General features: G+C 44.3%; 1 protein-coding gene across 5 annotated transcripts in view; it reads left to right on the top strand.

The window, feature by feature from the left end:
• PIKFYVE (phosphoinositide kinase, FYVE-type zinc finger containing) overlaps nucleotides 1-24,696 on the top strand; it is a 92,673-nt gene that overhangs the window by 13,143 nt on the left and 54,834 nt on the right. For 4 of the 5 annotated variants that reach the window (XM_081015146.1, XM_081015145.1, XM_081015144.1 and 1 more), the window contains 8 exons: nucleotides 9,098-9,213; nucleotides 10,235-10,406; nucleotides 11,913-12,120; nucleotides 13,898-13,987; nucleotides 15,966-16,101; nucleotides 18,024-18,181; nucleotides 21,349-21,460; nucleotides 21,687-21,734. In XM_081015146.1, coding sequence (XP_080871272.1) covers nucleotides 9,098-9,213; nucleotides 10,235-10,406; nucleotides 11,913-12,120; nucleotides 13,898-13,987; nucleotides 15,966-16,101; nucleotides 18,024-18,181; nucleotides 21,349-21,460; nucleotides 21,687-21,734 — 1,040 coding nt within the window. The remainder of the gene's footprint in view (nucleotides 1-9,097; nucleotides 9,214-10,234; nucleotides 10,407-11,912; nucleotides 12,121-13,897; nucleotides 13,988-15,965; nucleotides 16,102-18,023; nucleotides 18,182-21,348; nucleotides 21,461-21,686; nucleotides 21,735-24,696) is intronic. The other variant, XM_081015147.1, reaches the window with a different exon arrangement.

Below are 24,696 nucleotides of genomic sequence, written 5' to 3' on the forward strand. Positions count from 1 at the left end.
CAAATGATAAGTTCCACAGAGTGGGAGCCAGATGGGTTTGCGCTATAGCATAAAGGCAGTTTTGTGAAAGCTCAGTTACATGGCGGGAGAGATCTGCTTCCGGGCTCTGCCACTTCAGACTGCAGACGAAGGCCCACAGGACTGGATGCTCCTTCATGCAAAAAGTATTTGTTGGTCACTGAAAACTGACATGTTGTGGCAGCAGGAGGCTAGCCCTCTCTGGCATACTCAAAGCTCAGGGATTTAGCGTGCAGAGATTTGTTTTAAATGGAGCCATCCAGTCATGCAAGCCCCAACAGTCCAGGAACAGTGGTCCGCCCCCCCCCCCCCCAGTCCAAACTAGGTGATGGGGAGCAGAACTTTTCAGTGCAATGCTTGGCTGTAATAAGAGCCTAGAGGCAGAGTAGCTGCATTCAAGCTTAACCACAGGCTTGTTGAGCAAGCCAGGATGCAGCTTGCAATTTCTTTGCTCATCTGTGGTTTGCTTCACTTGGTTTGTCTCTTCCCACCCCCTTCTCTGTGAATACTTGGACTGCTACCCAAATGCCTGTGTGGCACTTGAAGACTGGCACGGCCACCTCATGTCACCAGTTCTCATGCTATTGGTTGGCTGCAGACATGGGGCGGGGGAACATCAGTGATCTCCTCCTCTGAACTCTTCATTTGTTCTCAGCAAGCCCAAGCCAACCACAGTCCTAAAGCTTCCCCCCCCTCCGTATTTCTAAATGTGGTGGGTAGAGACTTGCTGGCTTTGTTTCTTAACCCCTTGATCCCAAACTTCCTGAACAAAAGGATCTCTCGCTGCAAGACTCTGCCTGCAATTTCATGGTGTGTTTTTTTCTAGTATCCCCCAAAGGCGAAGGGAGTTGTGAAAGCTCTCTGTTAGATTCTCAAATCTCTGAGACAAATCCCCCCCTTCCTGTCTTCAGCCCTCACTGCCTCCCAGCCTCCAGCCCAAGCCTAAATGGATTTTGTCATCTCTTCCTATCAGTTCACCCAGCAAACCCATATGACTGGCACGAATCCCTAACCTGGTTATCATCTCCCTAGCTGTAAGAGGTGTAAAATGCACTCCTTTCCACAGAGGCTTGACAACCATATGTCAGGAGTGCTCTGATGGTGTTTCCTGCTTGGCAGGGGGTTGGACTCGATGGCCCTTGTGGTCTCTTCCAACTCTATGATTCTATGATATGTTTGCACCTACAAGCCCTAGTGCCTCCAATGCATCTGGGCACAATTGAGGTCAGCATTCAGCTACCTGAGAATTCACCCCGGACTCCCATTCCTTGCATACCCTTACCTCGCCAGCTGTACCCACCCATCCAATAAAGACACAAGTTTTAGCTGCACTCGTACCTGTGGTACGAAAAGGTGAAAGTACATAGAGGCTTTTTAAACCATATTTTTAGAGGGCCAATATTCCAAGTATGGGAAAGAAATAAAAACCTATTGGAAAGGAAGACACCCTGGTGGATCTCACCAACAGAGGTGTTAACGGTCAAAAAAGTTAATATGGAAGGGAAGAATCCTACCTATGAAGAACTGACTAGGAAAACGGATCAAGGTATAAAACTTAGACCCTATGAAGAGATTAAAAACTCATTTACTGGGTGGCTGCAATACCACCAGGTAAATGACCTGTTAAAAGAAGATAAAAAGAAAATAGGATTCGAAGATAAAAAATCTAAATTCAATGTGGAAGTTGTTGAAGGAAAGAACAAAATACTGTCTAGAATATACGATATTTTATTGGAGTGGTATACAAAAGACGAGGAGGTGAAGGAGGTTATGACTAAGTGGGCAATAGACATCGGCTATAACATTGATTTTGAGAGATGGCTAGAATTATGGAATATTAACATGAAGTTCACGGCATGTATGGCATTAAGGGAAAATATGTGGAAAATGATATTTAGGTGGTACCTCACACCAGTGAAACTGGCTAAGATCTATAGGTTAAAGAACAAAAGATGTTGGAAATGTGGAGAAGTAGATGGTGACTTCTACCATATGTGGTGGTTATGCAGCAAAGTGAAAGGCTTTTGGGAATCGATTTATAATGAGTTTAAAAAAATTTTTAAATACACGTTTCCCAAAAAACCCGAAGCCTTTCTGCTAGGAATGACAGGTAAAGAAATTAAAAAAGAAGATAAGGTACTATTTTTATATGCCACAACAGCCGCAAGAATCATGTTAGCACAAAATTGGAAAACGGACGCCATACCTAATATAAATGATTGGCAGATCAAATTAACAAACTATGCCGAGCTCGCTAGAATAACAGGAAGAATAAGAGATCAAGATGAACAGAAATTTCATGACAATTGGATTAAATATTGGATATATATTGGGATCAAACTTTAAACGACACTGGCGGGATTGGAATAACTCTAACAGTAAAAGGTTATTATGCAAAAAGAGATAAAATACGTGAATATAAAGTCTATTTGATACTTACCAAAGGAGTGGAAGGAAGTTCAAGGCTTGGCAGAGCCTAAAATTAATGTATTTATGATTTATGGAATGAATATATTATGTGTAATTTAAGTATTGGACTTTGTATAAGTTCATATGTATATATGTACAATACCAATAAAAATTTATCAGCAAAAAAAAAAAAAAAAAAAAAAAAAAAAGACACAAGTTTTAGCTAATTACAGATTTTTACTGGTTAGCCCAGAGAACTACAGGAGAAGCTATAACAGGGGCTCGGAAACAGTCGTTCTGGCTCGTGCTGATGGGAGTTGTAGTGTGAAAATATTTGGAATGCACTAGGGATGGCTATCCTTCATGTGCAGAAACAGGCTGTGGTCCAAATCTGGGAAACGTCGGGGTGATTGTCCCCAAGGAATTGGCCTGAAGTTCTTCTGATGGCCTGTGCCTGCCTGACAAAGGTTGGCTGTTTCAGAACAAGCTTTAGGAAAAGCCACAGAAATGCTGTTTACCTGCGGCAGGCAGGTAGCCAGCCTAGGTAGATAGGGGTCGTCCCCCCTGGAGGATGTCCTCATGTACCCACAGGTGAATAGGTTGCAACGTGCCACAATCACATCAGCAACAGGGTCTTTCTGAACATTTAGCAGAAAGACTAGGGACATGTAGACATCCTGGCCTGGCTTCAGGAGTAAGATTAAGTTCATTTTTCGTACGCCCCAAAGTTGTATGTGAACTACAGCTGTAGATGATATGCCCAGGTGGGATTTGAAATGTTCAAAGCGGGAGTTATGATTCCTGTGCTACTTAATACTAAAGCTTTTTGTATGGTTGGGTAGGGAGGTGGGGCAGGGGGCACTGCAGAACAGACCCTTTCGTGCATGTTCTTGATTTTAGCAGATTTGTAAGAGATTGCAAAAAGGCTTGAGGCTTGGTGCCTCTGGACTGCTGGTTTTGGGCACAGTGCGCATTCCTTCATGCTCTATGAGTTCATAATGAAAAATTGCGTAAGTGCAACAGTGTATTGAGCTAGTCTCCCCACCCCCCAGCTTCCGTTCTCCTCAACGCCAAGTATAATTGCAGAGTTAGCATTTTAAATATTAACAGGATTACTACACATGCACAAGTATTCTGTGTAAAAGGAAAATCAGAATGGGGAAGCTACAGAAATTTGATACTGGTACTTAAGCGTTTATCAAGGATGGCCAAGTGATTTTAATTAAATTAGACAAAATGGTAGGAGTTCTAGTTCCTCATAATTCATCTGATGATTAGCAGATTTTTATCTGTATAGTATGTGTTTGTGTGTGTGTGTGTGTGTGTGAGAGAGAGAGAGAGAGAGAGAGAGAGAGACCTTCTATTTTTTCTTATTTATTTCATAAAAAATTAAACATCACTTAATTGTGTGTTTTTTTAAAAAAAATCTGTTTTTTAAAGTACCTCCACAATCACGTTTGTTGTTGTTGTTTAGTCGTTTAGTCGTGTCCGACTCTTCGTGACCCCCTCGACCAGAGCACGCCAGGCACTCCTGTCTTCCACTGCCTCCCACAGTTTGGTCAAACTCATGTTGGTAGCTTCAACAACACTGTCCAACCATCTCATCCTCTGTCATCCCCTTCTCCTTGTGCCCTCCTTCTTTCCCAACATCAGGGTCTTTTCCAGGGAGTCTTCTCTTCTCATGAGGTGGCCAAAGTATTGGAGACTCAGCTTCAGGATCTGTCCTTCCAGTGAGCACTCAGGGCTGATTTCCTTAAGAATGGTGCTACTGGAAGGATTTTTTTTATTTTGACTATGGCAGACCAACACGGCTACCTATCTGTTCCTTAAGAATGGATAGGTTTGATCTTCTTGCAGTCCGTGGGACTCTCAAGAGTCTCCTCCAGCACTATCACGTTTGTAGGCTTGCTTATTATAGTTCAGCATTTTTATATGTTTTTATATGTTTTTGGGGTTCTCTGCATACAGAGGATGCAAGCAAGAAAGGATGCAGAGGAAAGGGACAAAAATCTGGAGCATGTGGCCTCCCTCAGCATGGTGGCCTCCTGGTGTTTTGGACTCCCAACCTGTAAATGTACTAAATAATCAGGGGTGATGAGAACTGAAGGGCAACAGGTTGGGGAAAGCTGATTAAAGCATGTCTAAAAGATGAAGCAAAGATCTTGAGCTGCCACAACATGTCTGTAAAGGACAACTCCATTTGTACAATCTTTTGTGTGTATGTGTTAAAGAGCCATTGCTACATGTGTGTACCAAACGCTCACTTGTGTTTTCTACATAGGGAAAAACCTTAATGCATAACAGTTGCACTGCGTATTCCCATATACACCAACTCACAGATTAGCATATTAAGTGGGCAATCTCTTGCAGGTTCCCGCACCATATTAGGTTAGACAGGTGGACAACAGACTTAGAGGACCACACTGCTGGTGGCATAACATCCCAGTCGTGGAACGCTCTCCATGTTCACCTGGCATGTACCATAAAAAAGGTAAAGGTAAAGGACTCCTGACAGTTAAGTTCAGTCACAGACGACTCTGAGGTTGCGGCGTTCATCTCGCTAAGCTGCTGCTTCCAGAGCAGCGCACAGAAACGCCATTTACCTTCCCGCCAGAGCGGTACCTGTTTATCTACTTGCACTGGCGTGCTTTCAAACTGCTAGGTTGGCAGGAGCTGGGACAGAGCAATGGGAGCTCACCCCGTCGGAGGGATTCGAACTGCCGACCTTCCGATTAGCAAGTCCTAGGCTCTGTGGTTTAACCCACAGCGCCACCCATGTCCTGGCATGTACCATAGTGCCAGGCAAAGACCAAGTGCTTTAGATATAATACTGCTCCCTGCTTAATGCCGCTATTGTGACGTTGGTGGTCTTTTAACTATATTTTGATGACATTTATATTGTACTTGTTCTTAGCCAGTTTTGCAGATCACCCTGGGAATAAAAAATGGCCTGTGTAGGTAGGCAAGGTATATACTAAATAAACAGACATGGTGGCCTAGGGCCCTTATATTTACGGGACCGCCTCTCCTGGTATGCCCCGCAGAGGATCTTAAGGTCCATGAATAACCATAGTTTAGAGGTCCTGGGCCCTAAGGAAGTCAGACTGTCCTCCACCAGGGCCAGGGCCTTTTCAGTGATGGCTCTGACCTGGTGGAATGCTCTGTCCCATGAGACTAGGGCCCTTCTGGATTTAACCACCTTCCATTGGGCCTGTAAGACAGAGCTATTCTGTCTGGCCTTTAATTTGAATTCAGCCTGATCTTTTATTTCCCTTCTCTTCCCTCCCCCTCCCCTTTTATGAAGATTACCCACTCTGAGACCCCACAGATAATTCTCCCCTGGCCTCCTTGCTGGCCCAAGTAGGACTAATTCAGCCAGCTAGCCCTGGTGACTTATCTAATGCTTTATTAGATGGATTTTCCCCAAATTGATTTCTGAACTTTGAATTTTATTCTTATTCATGTTTTTATACTGTATTTTATGCTGCTTCTACAATTACCGTATTTTTCGCTCCATAGGGCGCACCGGACCATAGGGTGCACCTAGTTTTTAGGGGGGGAAATAAAGGGAAAAAAATAAATCCCCCCCCAGCCCCAAAGAGCAAAGAAGCCAAGACAGCGAGCGGGATCCATCTCGCTGGCTGTCTTGGCTTCCTCTTTAGCCACGCACAACCTCTCCAGCTGGGAGAGGCTGCGCGCGGCTTTGGCAGAAGCCAAGACAGCGAGCGGGATGGATCCTGCTCGCTGTCTTGGCTTCGTTTTTAGCTGCGGGGCTGGGGCGGGGGAAGCCCGAGCTTCCCCTGACCCCAGCCCCCAGAACAGGACCGGGAGCGGCGGCAAGCTGCTATCTGCAAGCCTTCGGAGCCCGGCGGGAAGTCCCGCTGCACTCCGAAGGCTTGCGGATAGCTACCTGAAGCCTGGAGAGCGAGAGGGGTCGGTGCGTACCGACCCCTCTCGCTTTCCAGGCTTCAGCGAAAGCCTGCATTCTCCCCATAGTACGCACACACATTTCCCCTTCATTTTTGGAGGGGGAAAAGTGCATCCTATAGAGCGAAAAATATGGTAAGTGTTTTAAATTTGTTGTTGAGCCCAGTTTTCTGAACTGGGAAGAGCAGGGTATAAATAAAAAATTGTTGTTGTTGTTAATATTAATGTGGGGAGTTGCTTGAAGTGGACCTAAGATGATGTTAGGTATCATTCGTCACGAAACAGGAAAAGGGTGCAGATAACTTTAAGGATGTTTTCTATGAGTTCTGGGTGTGGTTTTCCAGGCTAATTAGGCACAGCTGGTGATGTGTATAAAGATAGAAGAAGTTGCATTTTGCAACTGCCTGCAGAAAGAGAACACCCACATTGCTTTGTGTTTGTTGTTTGTATAGCCATAATAAAACTCTTGTTTGAGTATTTTACATCAGTCTCGTGTTTCTGTCGTCTGCCGCCAGGGAAAAATCACCTCCAACAGATGATACATGGTTCCTCATTTGAAATCCGGGGTCAACGCTTTGATCTACCATGAATGCATCTGAAAACTGAAATACAGTGGTGCCTCGCAAGACGAAATTAATTCGTTCCGCGAGTTTTGTCGTCTTGCGATTTTTTTCGTCTTGCGAAGCACGGTGTCGGGAAAGTTTTGGAAAAGCTTCAAAAATCACCAAAGTCTTTAAAAACCTCAAAAAAGGCTACCACACCGCGTTCTATGTGTTGCTCCTCGAAGTCAAGTCGCAACTGTATTAACGGTGTTAAGAAAAAGGAAACAAACTTGCAAGACGTTTCCGTCTTGCAAAGCAAGCCCATAGGGAAAATCGTCTTGCGAAGCAGCTCAAAAAACAAAAAACCCTTTCGTCTAGCGAGTTTTTTTGTCTTGCGAGGCATTCGTCTTGCGAGGTACCACTGTATGCTTGGACTTTCCCCAACACTTGTGGTTGAAAGCCATGATACAGGAATTTTAGTACCTGGTAGAAATGGTCACGGTCAATTGCAGAACATCTCATCTCCATCCCATACCACAACCCCTTGCCTCAAATTTCCTTAGGAAATGAATTGTGTTGCCAGGCAGTTAGATACTTGCTAGAAAACGACCCGTAGCCGCAGAGTGTTTCAGAGGTCCTGCTATTACAAAGGCAAGCTGTTTCCTCGTCCCTCCGAAACTGGGAGGTTGGCTGTTGCACAGCAACAGTTAACTTGCTTGCTTCTGGTCTCAGCTGCCAGCATTCCTGCTGACATCAGTGATATATAAAGCAGTACGTACAAAAGGAGCCATGTTTGTTCCTCTTCATCCAGGGAGCGCCAATTAAAATGCATGTCCAATGGAGAGCGATGCGCTTGGTGAGAAACTTGATGTTATTGTTATTATTTTAAAAAGGTTTTACAAAGCACCTGTTTAAAAAGGAATGCCATGAAAGGAGCACAGTTAGCAAATCTGGGGCGCGTACTGTTTCCAAGCGTGTTAGAATGGGAAACTTCGTATAGTGATATTAAGAAACTTTGCTAAAGTGTACACACCCTTTTATTCTATAGTTAGCAAATGTTGCTTTGCAATGGATTGCAGCTTTTTAAAGTGTGGGTTTCTCTTCAGATCGTATAAACCTTTTGCTTTTTAAAATGTGGGTGAGTAGTTTTAGTGCGTTTTATCCACAAATGTTGACCTGTTGGGTTTCGTATGAATGAAATTGTTGTATGTGAAGCTACTTTTGAGTTCAGCAAACATAGAAAAGGGGCATGTAAAATAAGCTTGACTTACTAAAATGAATGCAAGTTAGTACTTTGGTCATGTAACTGTTCTCAGCTCCTGTTGAACACTTCTAACAGTGAATTCCTGTGATTTTTATGGATAACCATGCAGCTGAAGCAGAGGGTTGTAGTGAACCGCTGAAAAATTATCCAGTAAATTTGTTAAGATGTGTGCTTTATAAATCTGTTTTTGAACAAATTTCCAAATGTTGATAAAAACACAATATGGTCAAAACTCCTATTACTGTATTCTGTTTGTGGTGTATGCTATTATACCGTGAGGAGGACTTTTTGCTAAATACCTCAATATGAATGTTGCAGTAACAGTTCCAGTGAAAGCGACAAAAGGAAGCTTATTCATATACATAGATTTGGTTTTTAATTCCTCAAGGTGTGTATGTTGAGGAATGTAATACAGGCAAGTTTTTAATATGCTTCTTTCAAGTTACTTATCCTAACACTCAAAATAAACCGAGAAGCGCTACCTATATTTCTGAACTTCTTTAAAAAAATCCCTGCTGATCTCATGGAAGCCAGCCATACCGTTAACAGAATAATGGTTCATGGCTGAATGTGAGGGCTGTTTTCCTAACTTATGCTTTCTTGAAGTTAATTTTTTTGTTAAAATCAGTCAGGCTTTCTTCTGAGTAAGTGGGTTCAGATTCTGTACTATTAGAACTTCCATGTTGGAAGCATGTTTTGATGGATGCCAAATTTTATACCTTTTGGATCATTGCAAAATGCCCATTTCTCATGCAAGGAAGCAACTCGGCTCTGAAAGAGCTCCTCCAATTGTTCAGTATTTACTGTAAAAAGTTTGCATCAATGTCTCTTTAAGAGAGTTGAAGTTATATCTTCTGCATTCTTAAGAGATGTCCATCGATAGGCAACACAAAGAGAATACCTATCTCAAATGGTAACTCATGTCTCTTGTCCTCAGACAATCGAAGAAAAGAACCTCCCCTTGGCGGTCATGATCCTCGAACGGCTGTTCAGCTTCGAAGCCTCAGTACTGTTCTAAAACGTCTAAAAGAAATCATGGAAGGAAAAAGCCAGGTAACGCTTGAGGAGGAGGGAGAGGTGTTAATATGATGGAGCTGCTACGAAACACATGTCGTGTTTGGTGTTTACGAAAGACTGTCCTGTTCTTCGAGTCAATACAGAGATCGAAACAGCACTACCTGCTGCTGCAAGAAGTTCCCACAAGCCCTTAAGGCAAGATTAAGCCTCACTAATTTCAGCAGCTTCTGGATGAAACAAATTTCTTACGAAGTATTGATGAAAATGAGCTTTTATTTAAGGCTTTCAGCCTAATGAGACGTGCTTCTTACAAAATGGTGGGTTAAAACAAGGTTGAGAAACCCTTTTGGCCTAGTGGTCCATACTTTTCCACCAACTTGGACAGGTGGGCGATGCCACTCACCTGTCCGTCATCTGATGTCAGTTGACTGGTGGGTGGTCTTGCTCACTTGTCAGAGTCAACCCTTGGGGGTGGGGGAAGGGGTCTGCCTTGCCAGTGTATTTTGCACTGGAAATGCTCTGGTGAAACACCACCCAGCAGGAGTAAACTCTCTGTTCACTTGGCTTACAGGCAAAATTTGTCTTCCTGAGATGGTAGGAATCCTTTACTGGATCAAATTGTATAGCTTTAATAATAACACCTGGAAAATTATTTTGGCTTGAATAAACCATGCCTGCATATTAAAGAAGAAGGCTGCCTTTTAAAGGTTCGGTTGAATGGAGGGAGGAGTCCCCTGCTTAATGCCTTTAACATTACATATTTCTGCTAGGATGCTCTGGAGGAATTGCCTGAGTGTGATCAGAACTTGTTGAACGGCTGGGCCATTGTCTACTGGACTTAAACTTTTACTTGATAATCTAGAGACTGTGCTATCGGGCAATGTGTCTAAGAAGGACTTGCCTTGGGAAATCTAATTAGCCAGTTACTGAGGAAATGTAATCTCATCACGGCCTTGTGACTTCCCATGGTATTGTTTTAGCTTCGGAGATAGAAATTTCCTACATAAATCTGTTGCCTTGTGTTGTGACCAGGCTAAATACTTAATTCCCTCCCCAGGACAGTGATCTGAAGCAATACTGGATGCCGGACAGCCAGTGCAAGGAGTGCTATGACTGCAGTGAAAAATTTACCACCTTTCGCCGCAGGCACCACTGCCGGCTGTGCGGGCAGATTTTCTGCAGCCGCTGCTGCAACCAGGAAATCCCTGGGAAATTCATGGGTTACACAGGTAAGGCATGAAGCGTTCAAAGTCTCAGCCTTTTTAGGGGAGGGGAGAAAGTTGCCTTTGTTTAAGGGCTGAGCATGGAGCCTTTCCACATGGGAAGTGTGCTATGATGGGCTCCTTCATCTGCTTCATTCACAGTTCCATGCAAAGTTAAAGGTAGGACACTGTTAGTTGTGTTTGCAGGTCTTTCCCTGCTTCATACCTACCTCTGAAAGAATTTGCTGCCTTGCATTCATAAATGTACATTATGCAGTTATTTTGGTGGGGATGTAGTTGACTTCACAGCATGAGGGATGGCACCTTGAGCAGAGCAGTGGCATAAGGCGAAGGAAGACTTCCTCATACACACATTAATGTGCCCTTCCTTTGTGCTCTGCCTTCCCTTTCTTTCAAAAAAAATCACACTATAGCTTCTTGTGATGTTTCTGGGGTTACTGCACCAGGATAGCAGCCCACCTTGCTTTTAAGCATGAAGAAGTCCCACCAGGAGGCTTTACTCCCCATTTTTATGCCCAACCTGAAGAATCTGTGGCAAGAGCTGTGGGGAAGCCAGGTCAATAAGCTTCCGTAGTTGAAATCACTGCTCCTTAAGATCAAGGAAGGAATTTGTCCTGGTTTAGTTATGTATTGTGCACAGGAATCAGTGAGGTGAAGGGACCCCTGACCATTAGGTCCAGTCGTGACCGACTCTGGGGTTGCGGCGCTCATCTCGCTTTATTGCCCAAGGGAGCCGGCATACAGCTTCCAGGTCATGTGGCCAGCATGACTAAGCCGCTTCTGGCGAACCAGAGCAGCGCACGGAAATGCCGTTTACCTTCCCGCCGGAGCAGTACCTATTTATCTACTTGCACTTTGAGGTGCTTTCGAACTGCTAGGTTGGCAGGAGCAGGGACCGAGCAACGGGAGCTCACACCGTTGCGGGGATTCGAACCGCCGACCTTCTGATTGGCAAGTCCTAGGCTCTGCGGTTTAACCCACGGCCTGCCAGTAAATTTTCTGGCTGGTGGGCTAGATTGTTATCACCCTTCTTCTTGGCAGGCCAAACTTGATGGGTGGGGCATGATGTCACGATGGTGTCAGGTGATGTTGTGCTTTGAAGTCCCAGTTGCTGGGACTTCAAAGGGCAATGTTGCTTGAAAGCTCTTTTGCTGTTTGTAAAAGGCTTTCAGACAGCAGCACCCCCCTTTTCTGTTAGAGCCTTTGAGGCTGAAACTGGAGCGAGGAGGCAATGTCTGAAGCACTTCACCAAAGAAACTGTTTTTCTTTCTTCCCGATCACCTGATGGGGAGGCGGGGGGGGAGTGCTTTTTGGAAGCAGCGGCTGCTCGCGGAGGAAGCCTCATGTACAGTGAATGCTTCCCGGAGGAGGGAGCTCCTTTCAACTCCCAGCTTCTCAAATCGTAGAAAAGCCTGGCAAGAAAAACAATCTCAGAAAGTAGACTTTCTTTCGGATCCTTAGTTTCCCTGCTGTAGAGGGCAAGGCTGTTCAATCTTTCTTGTTTTTCGACAGGTGACCTCCGAGCTTGCACTTACTGCCGTAAGATAGCCTTAAGCTACGCTCACTCCACAGAGAGTAACTCCATCGGGGAAGACTTGAATGCTTTGTCTGACTCTGCCAACTGTGTGTCAGTACTGGATCCTGGGGAACCGCGGACTCCGGTTGGCAGCAGAAAAGCCAGCCGCAACATATTCCTCGAAGAAGACCTTACCTGGCAAAGGTATCAATATATCTGGTTTGGCGGGGAATCCACTTAGTTTTAAGTGTTTGGAATATCTTTTGTCCATCCAGCCACACAATTTGTCTGCAATATTCTGCTTGAATGCAGTGGTTCAATCACACTGGCTGTTGCTATGGTATTGTGTTGATTTTGCACACCAGGTTTTGATAAGCCATGGCTTCTGTCAGTAGCGGAATGGCTTAACTGACTTTGCCATATTGTCTTCTCGCCATAACTTTTGTTCCGGGAACCCTAACATTAGCAAGACAGAGCAGGCAGAGAGCCTTGTTTGTGTATCTGAATAACTTTGTGTGTGAGAGAGACTAAGAGTTCTGCAAAAGATACACAACTGGGGCAGCTGGGGGCTGGATGCCACCTCCCATCTTTCCTGCCGTGTTGCATCTTCCTCTGCAGTTAGGTTGTTAAAGCCTTCTATTGTGTCTGTCTCTCCCAGCAGATGCAGTCTCTCTCTACACCCAAAGGCTTAAACATTAATTGTGGCGTAAGCTTCCTTGAATGAGAGTCCACTTCATCAAATGCCTACAAAACCAGACGCCACAATAAACCCATTAGTCTGCAAGGTGCCATTGAGACACTTTCATCTTCTGACCCCAAAGGGCTTCCAATCTTATGATAGACACAAGGAAACAACAGCGGAAGGGGACAAGTGGAAGTGGGCAGAGAACATGCTGCAACTAAGAGAACCCTCAGCAACATCTGTAGGCAAACACTGAAGTTGCTCATCAGTGATAAGCTGTAGTAAAACATCTGACCTGTGGTGTGAGGGATAAATCCTGCCTTGTTTCTTTTTCACTTTCTAAATTTGAATGTAGCACCCTCTGCTGTCTGTGAGTTGAAAATGATTATTTTCAGTAGTGTCGAAACATTGAGAGATTGGCGTATGCATTCCCCAGCCAGCATACTTCTGGAACTGAACTCTCAGTATAGAGGAATGTCTCTGAGCATGTACAGACTGCTTTTCCTTAGCAGCATTGGCCACTGTAAACAACTTCTGTTCTCCTGGAGGGCATTTTGATGTAGGTGGCACCTCCTTCCACATCCCTAACCAAAAGAAACTTGGCTTGCAGAAATAATTGAGAGCAATTCTGGGTGGCCAACAAAACAGATTTCATATTTCACAGCCCTGGATTACTGGGATTTGTAACCTGCCCTATTCTTTTCAGACTCAAATTTGTAAAAAGACTTTAAAACCTCATATTCCCGACTGCAAAATTCTAATGATATTATACTGTAGAGTGGGCAACAGTGATGCATAGAGAAGATTCTTGTTATAGTCGTACCTTGGAAATCAAATTGAATCTGTTCCAGAAGTCCGTTCGACTTGCGAAATGTTCGACTTCCAAAGCGTGGCTTCTGATTGGCTGCAGGAAGCTCCTGCAGCCAATCAGAAGCCCCGTCGGATGTTTTGATCAGGGGTTTGGATCTTTCAGGAGCCGGAACGTTCAACTCCCAAGGTGTTCAGGAGCCGAGGTATGACTGTACTTTTAAATGACTTTGTTTTTCTTATCCTTAGTTCTGCCTCCCACTTGCAGAATTGCAATGTTGCACAGCATTTGAGAACTTGTTGCTTGCTACAGCTTTTAAGGAAGCACTTTAAAACCTTTCTCCTTTCAAAGAACAATTGTAAAGAATATAAATCCGCTGCTTTTTAAGTCCTGGGAGAACTCACTGAGTTGTAGCGTAATCATGATGGCTTGCTTTAATTGCAGTAATTTGGTGCTAATTGCTGCTTCAAAACAGTGTCATTTACTTGCAGCTTGATTCACCCAGACTCTTCATCCTCCACGTTATCGACACGTCTTGGATCAGTTCAGGAGGAAGCAGGGAAGTCTCCTGCTCGGAATAGGTGAGCCACCCACTCTCAAGCTTATGTGTGTATGAAGTTGCATCTGTGGAAGTGGCACACTGCGGATCCCGTGTAAAGTTTATTTCTGCGTACGAAGTCTTAAAATGACATTGACTTTCTGTCGAAAGACGATCGTGTCCTTTGGTTATGGAGCGACATTACGACGATATTCGCTTGTGTTGTCCTCGATAGATGGCAAGAGATCTGCAAACACAGCGTGAAGTCTATAGTTCAGGTCTCGTGCTGAGTGAAATGACATCAGAGATGTTGGACATGTGGAATAAATTTTCCCTATCGCTGGTCCTTTCTCTGGGTGGTTGGGGGATTTACTGGGCTGTTCCAAAAGGTTGATAGTGGCTCATTTTTGTGGACCAGGGGTGTTCTTGCTGCTCCAAACCTTAGCCTTGCTAGTGACCCAGTATTTGGGGTGGGTGAGCAATTGTATGTGTTGCTGTGACAAATCTTGATATTTGGCCATATACGTCATATGTCCTCAGGATTTTGGGGAGGTTAACTTCCAGGGCTTGTTTCTTCTCTCCACAGTAGAAGATGTACAGATTATCGTATTTTTCGCTCCATAAGACACACTTTTTTCTTCCTAAAAAGTAAGGGGAAATGTCTGTGCGTCTTATGGAGCGAATGTGTGGTCCCTGGAGCCGAATTGCCCAGGGGCAACAAGCAGATCATGCTTTTTTTTTTTTTGAAAGAGGGAAGTGGGTGTTGAAACAAAGCCGCTGATCATCTGTGGGGAGAGAGATAAGGGACGCTAGAGATAAAGGAGGCTGCCTGGGAGCGGGGAGGTAAAGACAGCAAACTTGCAAGGAGGGGAGACAGGAAGACTAAATCAATGAGGAGAGAAATTAGAAGAAAAGGAGGAGCAAAAAACTGCTCCATCTAAGGAAAAGACACTAAGGCAAACAAGAGGGAAGGGAGTGTTGAAAGGAAACAGCTGATCGGTGGGATCAGAAGAGAGAGAAGGGACACTAGAGGAGGCTGCCTGGGAGGGTGGAGGTAAAAGCCCATGGATCCTCAGGATTTTTACATTGGGTCACCCCAAATTCACCATCAGATCACATAGCATGTCCATGGCTACAAGCCTGTGGCAAAAAAATCATGCACCCACTGTTGCGTGGGGCCACAATGGCGCAAAAAAGTGGTTACAAAGCACGGATCCACATGGATCCTCAGGATTTTTGCATTGGGTCACCCCAAATGCACCATCAGATCACATGTCTGTGGCCACAGCATGAACCACAAAAATGATAAATCCACTGTTTTGTTCAGAATATTTTTTTTTCTTGTTTTCCTCCTCTAAAAACTAGGTGCGTCTTATGGTCAGGTGCATCTTATGGAGCAAAAATACAGTACCTTAGATACTTAGGTCAGCTGGAAGATCAGTGTCTCTCCAACTCCTTTACTCTTGAAATAGTCAAGGCCTGGTGATTTACTTTCCATTGCCAGACTTACGGCAAGGAAGCAGTCTTGCCAGAGGCATTTATAAGAGGTGCCTTCACACAGAATCAGGGGGTTGTAGAGTTGGGAGGGACCCTGAGGGTCATCTAGTCTGGGGCTCCAATTTGCTCCCAAAGTCTTCCCGTCGAAGGTTGCCCTAAAATGGAAGTTGGTCCTCAGAATTATTATTAAGTAGACTGATCTTAATTTCCCCCATATTAGAGTTAGTGGACAGGGGAGGGGATTAGTATATCAAGCAGGCTCCTCCTCACTATTTGAGGAAGGGGAAAGAATTTCACTTGGGACAAATCAGCTTAATAGTTTTGCACTGAGATCCCAAAAGCTTATTTCCAGTTGCGGATTTTCAAAACGCTACATTGGCTTTGAGAGAGAGAAAGAGAGATGGGCATTACTTGGGAGGTTCCTTACCTTAACTAACGTTGTAAAATCTTGGACCTGCTCTGTTAAACTTTAATTTTAAAGAGCTGGAGTGAGCTTAGAGGCATTGTTTTCTTTCTCCTGCCAGATCAGCCAGCGTTACTAACCTGTCCCTGGATCGCTCTGGATCGCCCATGGTCCCTTCCTATGAGACATCTGTCAGTCCACAAGCTAACCGCACATACGCCAAGGAGGCCAACGAGGACGAGCGCAAAATTCTCCTGGTACAAGCCAAGCAGTTTTTTTAAAAAAAATTTCATTCTTCTTGCAGAAATCTGTAGTGTCTTGCTGCTTTGGGGGTCCCTGTTTCTTAGGTGCAGTCGCCTTGTGCTGTTCTCTGGCTGCAGTTTATGAACTGTTGTAATGCTATTTGCAACCCACCCTCATGGGCTATCCCATTTTATCTTCATTAGAATCCTATATGTATGTTTGAAAAAGTACTTTTATACGACTACCTAGTTTTTGAAGAGATGTAAGAGTTTTCAGCTTCAGCATGGAAAGATTAGCAACTTCATATATATATTTTAAAAACCTTTAAACCCATGTGTCGTTACGTCTGAGAATGCAACTGTGGTGGTTGTTTGAACCAGCTGTGCAAGAGAAAACGCTAGCAATTTCGTTTGTCTCTCTCTGTGTGTGCGCTTCCATGCCATTTTCTGACTTTCTATGCCGTATAAGACTATTTACATATTTAATTTAATGCATTTATATCCCACCTTTTTCTCCCAAGGAGCTCAAGGTGGTGTAACTGCTGCTCAGTTAATCCTCACAACTACGCTGTGAGGCTGTGATTGGCTCAAGGTCACCCAGTAAGCTTTGTGGCCGAATGGGGATTTGAACCCTGACCTCCCAGGTCTCTAACCACTACACCACACTATCTTTTTCTAGGATACTTTTGCTTCAGTATCCTAGGACTGATTTATATGCAAGCATGCATATTGCACTTAAGTAAGAGCTCCTCTCCCATATGACTTTCAGCTAAATATCTCAACTACTTCTGTTGAAAAGTATTTTGTTTGAGATGACGTCTCAGACAGACAGGTGCTTGCTTGATGTTGCCACCCTGGACTCCTTTGGAAGGAAGGGTGGAACAGAAATTTAATAATAGTAATAATTTGTATATAATTTTTGAATGAGTGTGCATGTCTGAATTATCCCTGATTATGATTTGTAATACGTTGTGGTATTCACTGCTGCTTCAAAGGCCTGCCTGATGTAAGGGAGAGCCAAGCAATCTCTAGTTAGCTGTTCTAAGTGTGAAGAGCACAAAATGTTCAGCAGAGCTTTGTTTATTGCTCTATCTGAAGACAGAATCAACATACATGTCTGCTGGTGAAGAAGGGAAGTTCGACATTTTAATCTTTCTCCCCCTTCGGCAAGCGCTTGCAATCAGAATAAAAAAAGATAACAATAAGATACTGGCCAAGTTTTCTCCTGATACAGATACGTACTCAGGTACGATGTGCATACTGTATTTTTCGCTCTATAGGACGCACCTTGTTTTAGAGGGGGAGAACAAGAAAAAAAAAATCTCCCCCTCTCTGCTCAGCGTCCCTTCAGCGAAGCGGCAGGAGAAACGGAGCCCCTTCCATTTCTCCTCCCGCTTTGCTGAAGGGGCGCTGCGCAGCTCTCCCTCTCTGCTGAATCCAGGAGAGTCTTGCTCTCCCGGCTTCAGCAAAAGGAACCCGAAGCCTTTGGAGCGCAGCGCGAGTTCCCGCTGCGCTCCAAAGGCTTCAGGCAGCTATCCCTGAAGCCTGGAGAGCGAGAGGGGTCGGTGCGCACAGACCCCTCTCGCTCTCCAGGCTTCAGCGAAAGCAACGCGTAGGAGGGAGCGCTCCCTTTGTGCTTCGGAGGCTTAGCGTTGCTGTCGCTGAAGCCAAGGAGCCTGCATTTGCTCCATAGGACGCACACACATTTCCTCTTAATTTTTGGAGGGGAAAAAGTGCGTCCTATAGAGCGAAAAATACGGTACATAGCCCTGCCTTTTTACGAATGTGTATAACAGAACACTGCCTTCGGTGCATCGCGGGGTGGGGACGGTGCAAATCACTTGCAACAGATGTAAACAGCACTTCCCAAGACGGCGGGAACACTTAAGCCCACCAAACAAATGCTATCTAAAAGTGTCATCACTCTTGCCTCGCAGGACTCAGTCCAGCTAAAGGACCTGTGGAAGAAAATATGCCATCACAACAGTGGCATGGAGTTCCAGGATCATCGCTATTGGCTGCGAACGCATCCCAACTGTATCGTGGGGAAGGAGCTGGTCAACTGGCTCATGAGGAACGGCCATGTCACCACCAGGTACTGGGCAACCCTGAGTTCATGACTGTCTCATTATTTCATGGCTCAGGGGATTACTGGGCTTTTATGAACTAGTTATATCCATGAAGGGAATGTGTTCTCTGTATTTATTTTTTTAGATTACAACCAAATTATGAAATGCAAATGGTATTATAAAGCATAAACCCTCAACCCACCCACCCTCATCCCATTTCTAATCCAAGGTAGAAAATGCTACTCTGTTATCGTAAGGTAGTTGTTTTTGGGCTTGTTCTAAATCGGTGGTTCTCCTTCTGTGAATGTAATACAGTGGTACCTCGCAAGACGAATGCCTCGCAAGACGGAAAACTCGCTAGACGAAAGGGTTTTTTGTTTTTTGAGCTGCTTCGCAAGACGATTTTCCCTATGGGCTTGCTTCGCAAGACGGAAACGTCTTGCAAGTTTGTTTCCTTTTTCTTAACACCGTTAATACAGTTGCGACTTGACTTCGAGGAGCAACTCATAGAATGCGGTGTGGTAGCCTTTTTTGAGGTTTTTTAAGACTTTGGTGATTTTTGAAGCTTTTCCAAAACTTTCCCGACACCGTGCTTCGCAAGACGAAAAAAATCGCAAGACGACAAAACTCGCGGAACGAATTAATTTCGTCTTGCGAGGCACCACTGTATAAGCGCCATTCCTCAAATTATTAATTTGCTTTTTCTGCTGAGTCCCAATATGTTTTAAACAATTATTCCTAATTATTATAACCCCTTGCCGTCTGCATTCAATTAGAATGTGTGCGGTCCTCCACTTTCCTTCCTTCCTTCCATTTCGCTATGACCTAAGTATGCTGTAATTGAAAAAATAATCAGCTTTTAAAATAAGAATCTTGTCCTGATAGGGAGTGGACCAGGTGACTCTCAGGGTCCCTTCCACCTCCACAATTCTGTGATTTAAAAATATTCCAATATTGCTAATGTGTTGTAGCCTGCACGTTCATATTTGTGTTAATATTGTACTGCTTCCAAACAGCAGAACACACAGAGTGTTCTAAAGTGAAAATGTGTTCCTCTCCAATGAAGATCCTTCCAACGTTGACCTTTTATGAAGCATGCTATGTGGACCATTTTTATTTTATTTTAAAACATGTACCGTATTTTTTGCTCCATAAGACACACCTAGTTTTTAGAGGAGGAAAACAAGAAAAAAAATATTCTGAACGAAACAGCAGATATATGATTTTTGTGGTTCATGCTGTGGCTACAGACATGTGATTTGATGGTGAGTTTGGGGTAGCCCAATGCAAAAATCCTGAGGATCCATGTAGATCTGTGCTTTGCAACCACTTTTTTGCACCATTGCGGCCCCATGCAACAGTAGGTGCGTGATTTTTTGGTGCAGGATGTAGCCATGGACATGCTATGTGATCTGATGGTGAATTTGGGGTGACCGAATCTAAAAACCCTGAGGATCCATGGGCTTTTACCTCCCCCCTCCCAGGCAGCCTCCTTTATTGCATCCCTTATCTCTCTTCTGATCCCACCGATCAGCTGCTTACTTTCAACACTCCCTCCCTCTTGTTTGCCTTAGTGTCTTTTCCTTAGCTGGAGCAGTTTTTTTACTCCTCCTTTTCTTCTAATTTCTCTCCTCATTGATTTGGTCTTCCTGTCTCCTCTCCTTTCAAGTTTGCTGTCTTTACCTCCCCCGCTCCCAGGCAGCCTCCTTTATTGCTAGCATCCCTTATCTCGCTTGCGATCGCTTGTGATCAGCAGCTTTGTTTCAACACCCCCTTCCCTCTTAAAAAAAAAAAAAAAAGGACGATCTGCTTTTTGCCCCTGGGCAATTCGGCTCCAGGGACCACGCATTCACTCCATAAGACACACAGATACTTCCCTTTACTTTTTAGGAAGAAAAAAGTGCATCTTATGGAGCGAAAAATACGGTATATGCCATTTATCTGGGAAAACCCATCCAAAACAATTTATAAATTTTGCTTTCATCAGTCCCAGATAGGAGTTGCTATTCTAACCATCTGGAGAGAACCAGATTATGGAAGCCTGGCTGAAGGCTTCTCCATACCTCCACTTGCCCTGTCATTTCCCCGTGGGGAAACCCGAACGTTTGCACTGAATTGGAACAAATGGCTATTGGGTTTCCCATGGATTTCCGTTTGTTCTGATTTAGGGCCCAGGAGAGGCCTGTCCCAGGGAAGAATGTTGTGGCAAAAGCAAAACCACTCGGACCAGGGCCTAGAAAGTGTAGGTCAAGTGGGTAACTGCTTGGAGCTATGCTTTTTAGATTTGCTAACTTACTTGGCTAAACCTTTATTAGGAATTGCAAATCAAGCTGATGGACAATGCTGAGATGGCAAAGCTGACTGGAAAACTCAGAAACCAAGAGGATAAAAACTTTTAAGCTACTTAGGAGACCACTGTAAGCAGATGGAAACAAGAACAGGATTTTCATTCACTTGTAGCGTAAAAATCACTATGGAAAATATGGTTTGATATAAGAATTGGAACATGGATGAATATGCAGTTGTAGATGTTTGAAATGAGACCCCGTGGAGGGGATGAGGGGAAGTCCTGAGATTTGGAAAATCTTTTTATATAGATATGTATGTTTGTTTTACTTTTTGCTTATCTGTATTTTATATTTGTAAAATCAATAAAAATGAATTCAAAAAAAGAAAAATATTAGGCATTGCAAAAATGCCTAATAAAATGAATTGCCTCATAAAACATCCACGTATAAAATTTTAAAATCCCGTATTTTTTGCTCTCTAAGACTCACTTTTTCCCTCCTAAAAAGTAAGGGGAAATGTGCGTGCGTCTTCTGGAGTGAATGCAGGCTGCGCAGCTATCCCAGAAGCCAGAACAGCAAGAGGGATTGCTGCTTTCACTGCGCAGCGATCCCTCTTGCTGTTCTGGCTTCTGAGATTCAGAATATTTTTTTTCTTGTTTTCCTCCTCCAAAAACTAGGTGCGTCTTGTGGTCCTGTGCGTCTTACAGAGCAAAAAATACGGTATATGCAAATAAACAACCATGTATAATAGTAACAACGAGGATTTTCATTGGAATTTCTTCCCGCTAAATAGTGTCTTTTACAAACAATAAAGACTGCAACTCCATATTTGTGAAGCTTTCACTTTGGGCTTATAAATGTTTTTGGTAACTCACTTGCGATTCGAAACCTATCTTTTTTTCCAGAGCTCAAGCTATTGCAATTGGTCAGGCTCTGGTAGACGGGCGCTGGCTGGATTGTGTCAGCCACCACGATCAGATTTTCAGAGATGAGTATGCGCTCTACAGACCACTGCAGGTATGGATTTTGTGTGTGCGGTGATTTCACACGTGAATTGGGCTGCTGAACGAATTGCTTTCTGCTGCTGTGTAGTGGTTTTTGACTTTTTGTTCACCCAGATATAAAGAAAATCCTAATGGGCCAATTTCCCCAAGGCTGTGTATTCAGGCCGTGCATTTGCTTGTTTGAGAAGGTGTGCAAAAGCAACTCTGATAAGTCACTAATGTAAACTAATTCACTTAAGGTCAAGAAATGTAGCAAGAAGGCTGTGAAACCTTCCGTGAAAAGAAAGGTAGGCATCTTCCAGGTAACTGGAGAAGAGAAGTTGGTGGATCGGGAGGAAACGGGTTGAAGGGGAAGTTTTTAACAAAAAAAGTGACTTTTAGAAATGAGACGTATCAAGCACAGATCAGTTTCGGCTGTCTCAGAAAAAGGTGTCTTGTATTAGATTGTTTGCCCCTCAAAAGCTTTCTCATTAAGGGCTTTGCGACAGCCTTAAAGACACCCGTAATGCAAATTCAAGGAAGAGGCTGAGCAATTTAGGTATTGCTAATGGCCCAAATGTTTGACAGTAGTGGCTTCTTCACTATGGGGGTGAGGTGTAGAGGTTGCAGCAAAGACCCTGGTAGCTTTCTGACAAAGTAGCATAATTTATGAATGTACCAAAAAGTGAGGCATGATAGTAATTGGGCAGGTACTCAATGAGAGTCACTGTTTACATCTAGGAACTTCTGGCTTGCTCTGATGCATTGTGCCAGTACTCCGGGCTAGTGGGGCATCTGGAAGGGAAGCATAAATCAAAATGAGTCATTTCTTGGTGGGCAGTCCCCCTCCCCCCGTGTCCTGGAGAAGATAATACAACGCAATCAATGGGCGGGGGGGGGGGGAGAATTCACCCACTATTGGATTTTTCTGCAATCTTTTTTTAAAAAATGAAATGCCTATAATGCAATGCTGTTGTGGGGGAATATATCCTGATTCGTTTAGCTGCTACTTTCTCAAGTTGCACTCCAGTGCCACAGCCAAGACTTTCATTTGGCTGGATGTAAGTGCTGCTTGATGGGGACGCAGGTGGCGCTGTGGGTTAAACCACAGAGCCTAGGACTTGCTGATCAGAAGGTCGGCGGTTCGAATCCCTGCGACGGGGTGAGCTCCCGTTGCTCGGTCCCTGCTCCTGCCAACCTGGCAGTTCGAAAGCACCTCAAAGTGCATGTAGATAAATAGGTACCGCTCCGGCGGGAAGGTAAACGGCATTTCCGTGCGCTGCTCTGGTTTGCCAGAAGCGGCTTAGTCATGCTGGCCACATAACCCAGAAGCTGTACGTCAGCTCCCTCGGCCAGTAAAGCGAGATGAGCGCCGCAACCCCAGAGTCAGCCTGACTGGACCTAATGGTCAGGGGTCCCTTTACCTTTACCTTTAAGTGCTGCTTGAAGACTGGAGTTGAGCCATTTCTGGTGCTTTAGTCGTCCCTGGTTCACATTGCTGTCGTGAGATTGGACAGGGGCAATGTGGGACTATGTGGAGTGACATGGGATCTGCCTTGGGTCTAGGACAGGCATCCCAAACTTGGCCCTCCAGCTGTTTTGGGACTACAACTCCCACCATCCCTAGCTAACAGGATCAGTGGTCAGGGATGATGGGAATTGTAGTCCCAAAACATCTGGAGGGCCGAGTTTGGGGGTGCCTGGTCTAGGATGTGCATATACGGCAGTACTCAGTGAGGCAGGGTGGAAGATGCTGTCTTTGCTTTCCCAAAGCACCTGGCTGCTTCTTTTTCTAATCTCTGTAGCAGCAGCTTGGGGACAAGAGCCAGTTCACATGTAATGCCTTCGTAAGCCAGATCACAGCTTAATGTGAGCAAGCAAACACTCCAGGACTGCTGGAGTGAAGATTGTGGCCACTGGGCCTCTTCCCTGGTTGTCCTGCTCCCAGGGCTGCTATCCAGGGCTGAGCCATGGTTTGGCTTGCATTACATCTGAACCTAGGCTCATGGTTTGTCTCGCTCCAGGCAAACCACAAACAGCAAACCAAGAACAAACCTTGATTACAGATTCTGGTTTTTCTGGAGCAAGACAATCCACAAAACTTGGTTGGTTGTGATGCTAAGCCAAAGAGTGGCTCAGCCCTGGGAGAAGCTCCATTTGCTCCTTCATGCCAACCCATGTTTTCTCTTAGTGTGTAAACCTGTTTATAGTATGCCAGCTGATCTGCCTTTATGTTTGCCTTAGTTGCAGGTGTAGAATCAAATCAGTTTGACTCAGGGTGAAATCTGCTGCCCGGTGGTTGTGCAAGTGCCAAAAAAAGTCCACTGTCATTTAAATATTAGAAATGAAAGTGCTGGAATGAAAATGAACTTTTTTTAGAGGTGGTGGGGAAATGGGGTGGGGAAAAGTAAGGGACCCCTTTTATTGTAATGCTGTGAAAACCTTAGTAAACTATAGATAAAAAAGACCTGTGTGATAGTGACTTTAGCTCTTATCTAAAAGAGAAGGCGTTTAGCTTCTTTGGTTGCCAGAGAGCTTCTTTGGTTGCAAATGTGTGAATAATTCTGGACGGAAACTTGGAAGCTTGAATGGTTGCTGAATAAGGGGTCATATGTCAATGGATAAGCCTTTACAGCTCCTTGTTGCACTCTCTGTGTACCAGAAATTGGCTGAAGCTACAATCCTGTATACATGCCCATTAAACGAAGTAGTCCTTGTTTCCAAACAACTATGCAAAATGGGGAGAAATTATGTAAAACTTGCTTAATTTGCATCACCAGCGAATGCAAATACGAAGCGAATTCTGCCTTTGTTTGTTGCAGACTTGAACTTACCTTGGTGCGGGTTTTTTTTAAAAAAGAAATCCTTAGTTCAGAGTTCCTATAGCCCTACTTATTTATGGCAGTGTTAAGAGAACTTATGCTTGACAGACCCACCTGGGAAGGAATAAAGCCATTTGAATCATTTAAAGTGTTTCAGGAGCACTGAACCTGAATTATATACACACATAATTTGAGTTGAATTGCTTTTCGTGTTGAAACATGGTTCAAGTGCAATTCCTGGAAGGTCTAGATCTCACTTTAGAACTGCATTTGTAGAGTTAATCTGTGGAAAGGTCAGAGCTGGCATTGTAGATGGAACAGATTGATGTCACTTTTTGTTTGGTCAGCTAGAGAATTGCTCAAGTACTAAATGCGTATCTTTCCTCCATGGGCAGAGAGTACTAACCTTGAGGCAAAGGCTGCATTTCAGCACAACACCTTGGCTGTG

The sequence above is a fragment of the Podarcis pityusensis genome (genome assembly GCF_964106645.2).
Source record: "Podarcis pityusensis genome assembly, chromosome: 1".
In the NCBI taxonomy this organism is placed as follows: domain Eukaryota; kingdom Metazoa; phylum Chordata; class Lepidosauria; order Squamata; family Lacertidae; genus Podarcis; species Podarcis pityusensis.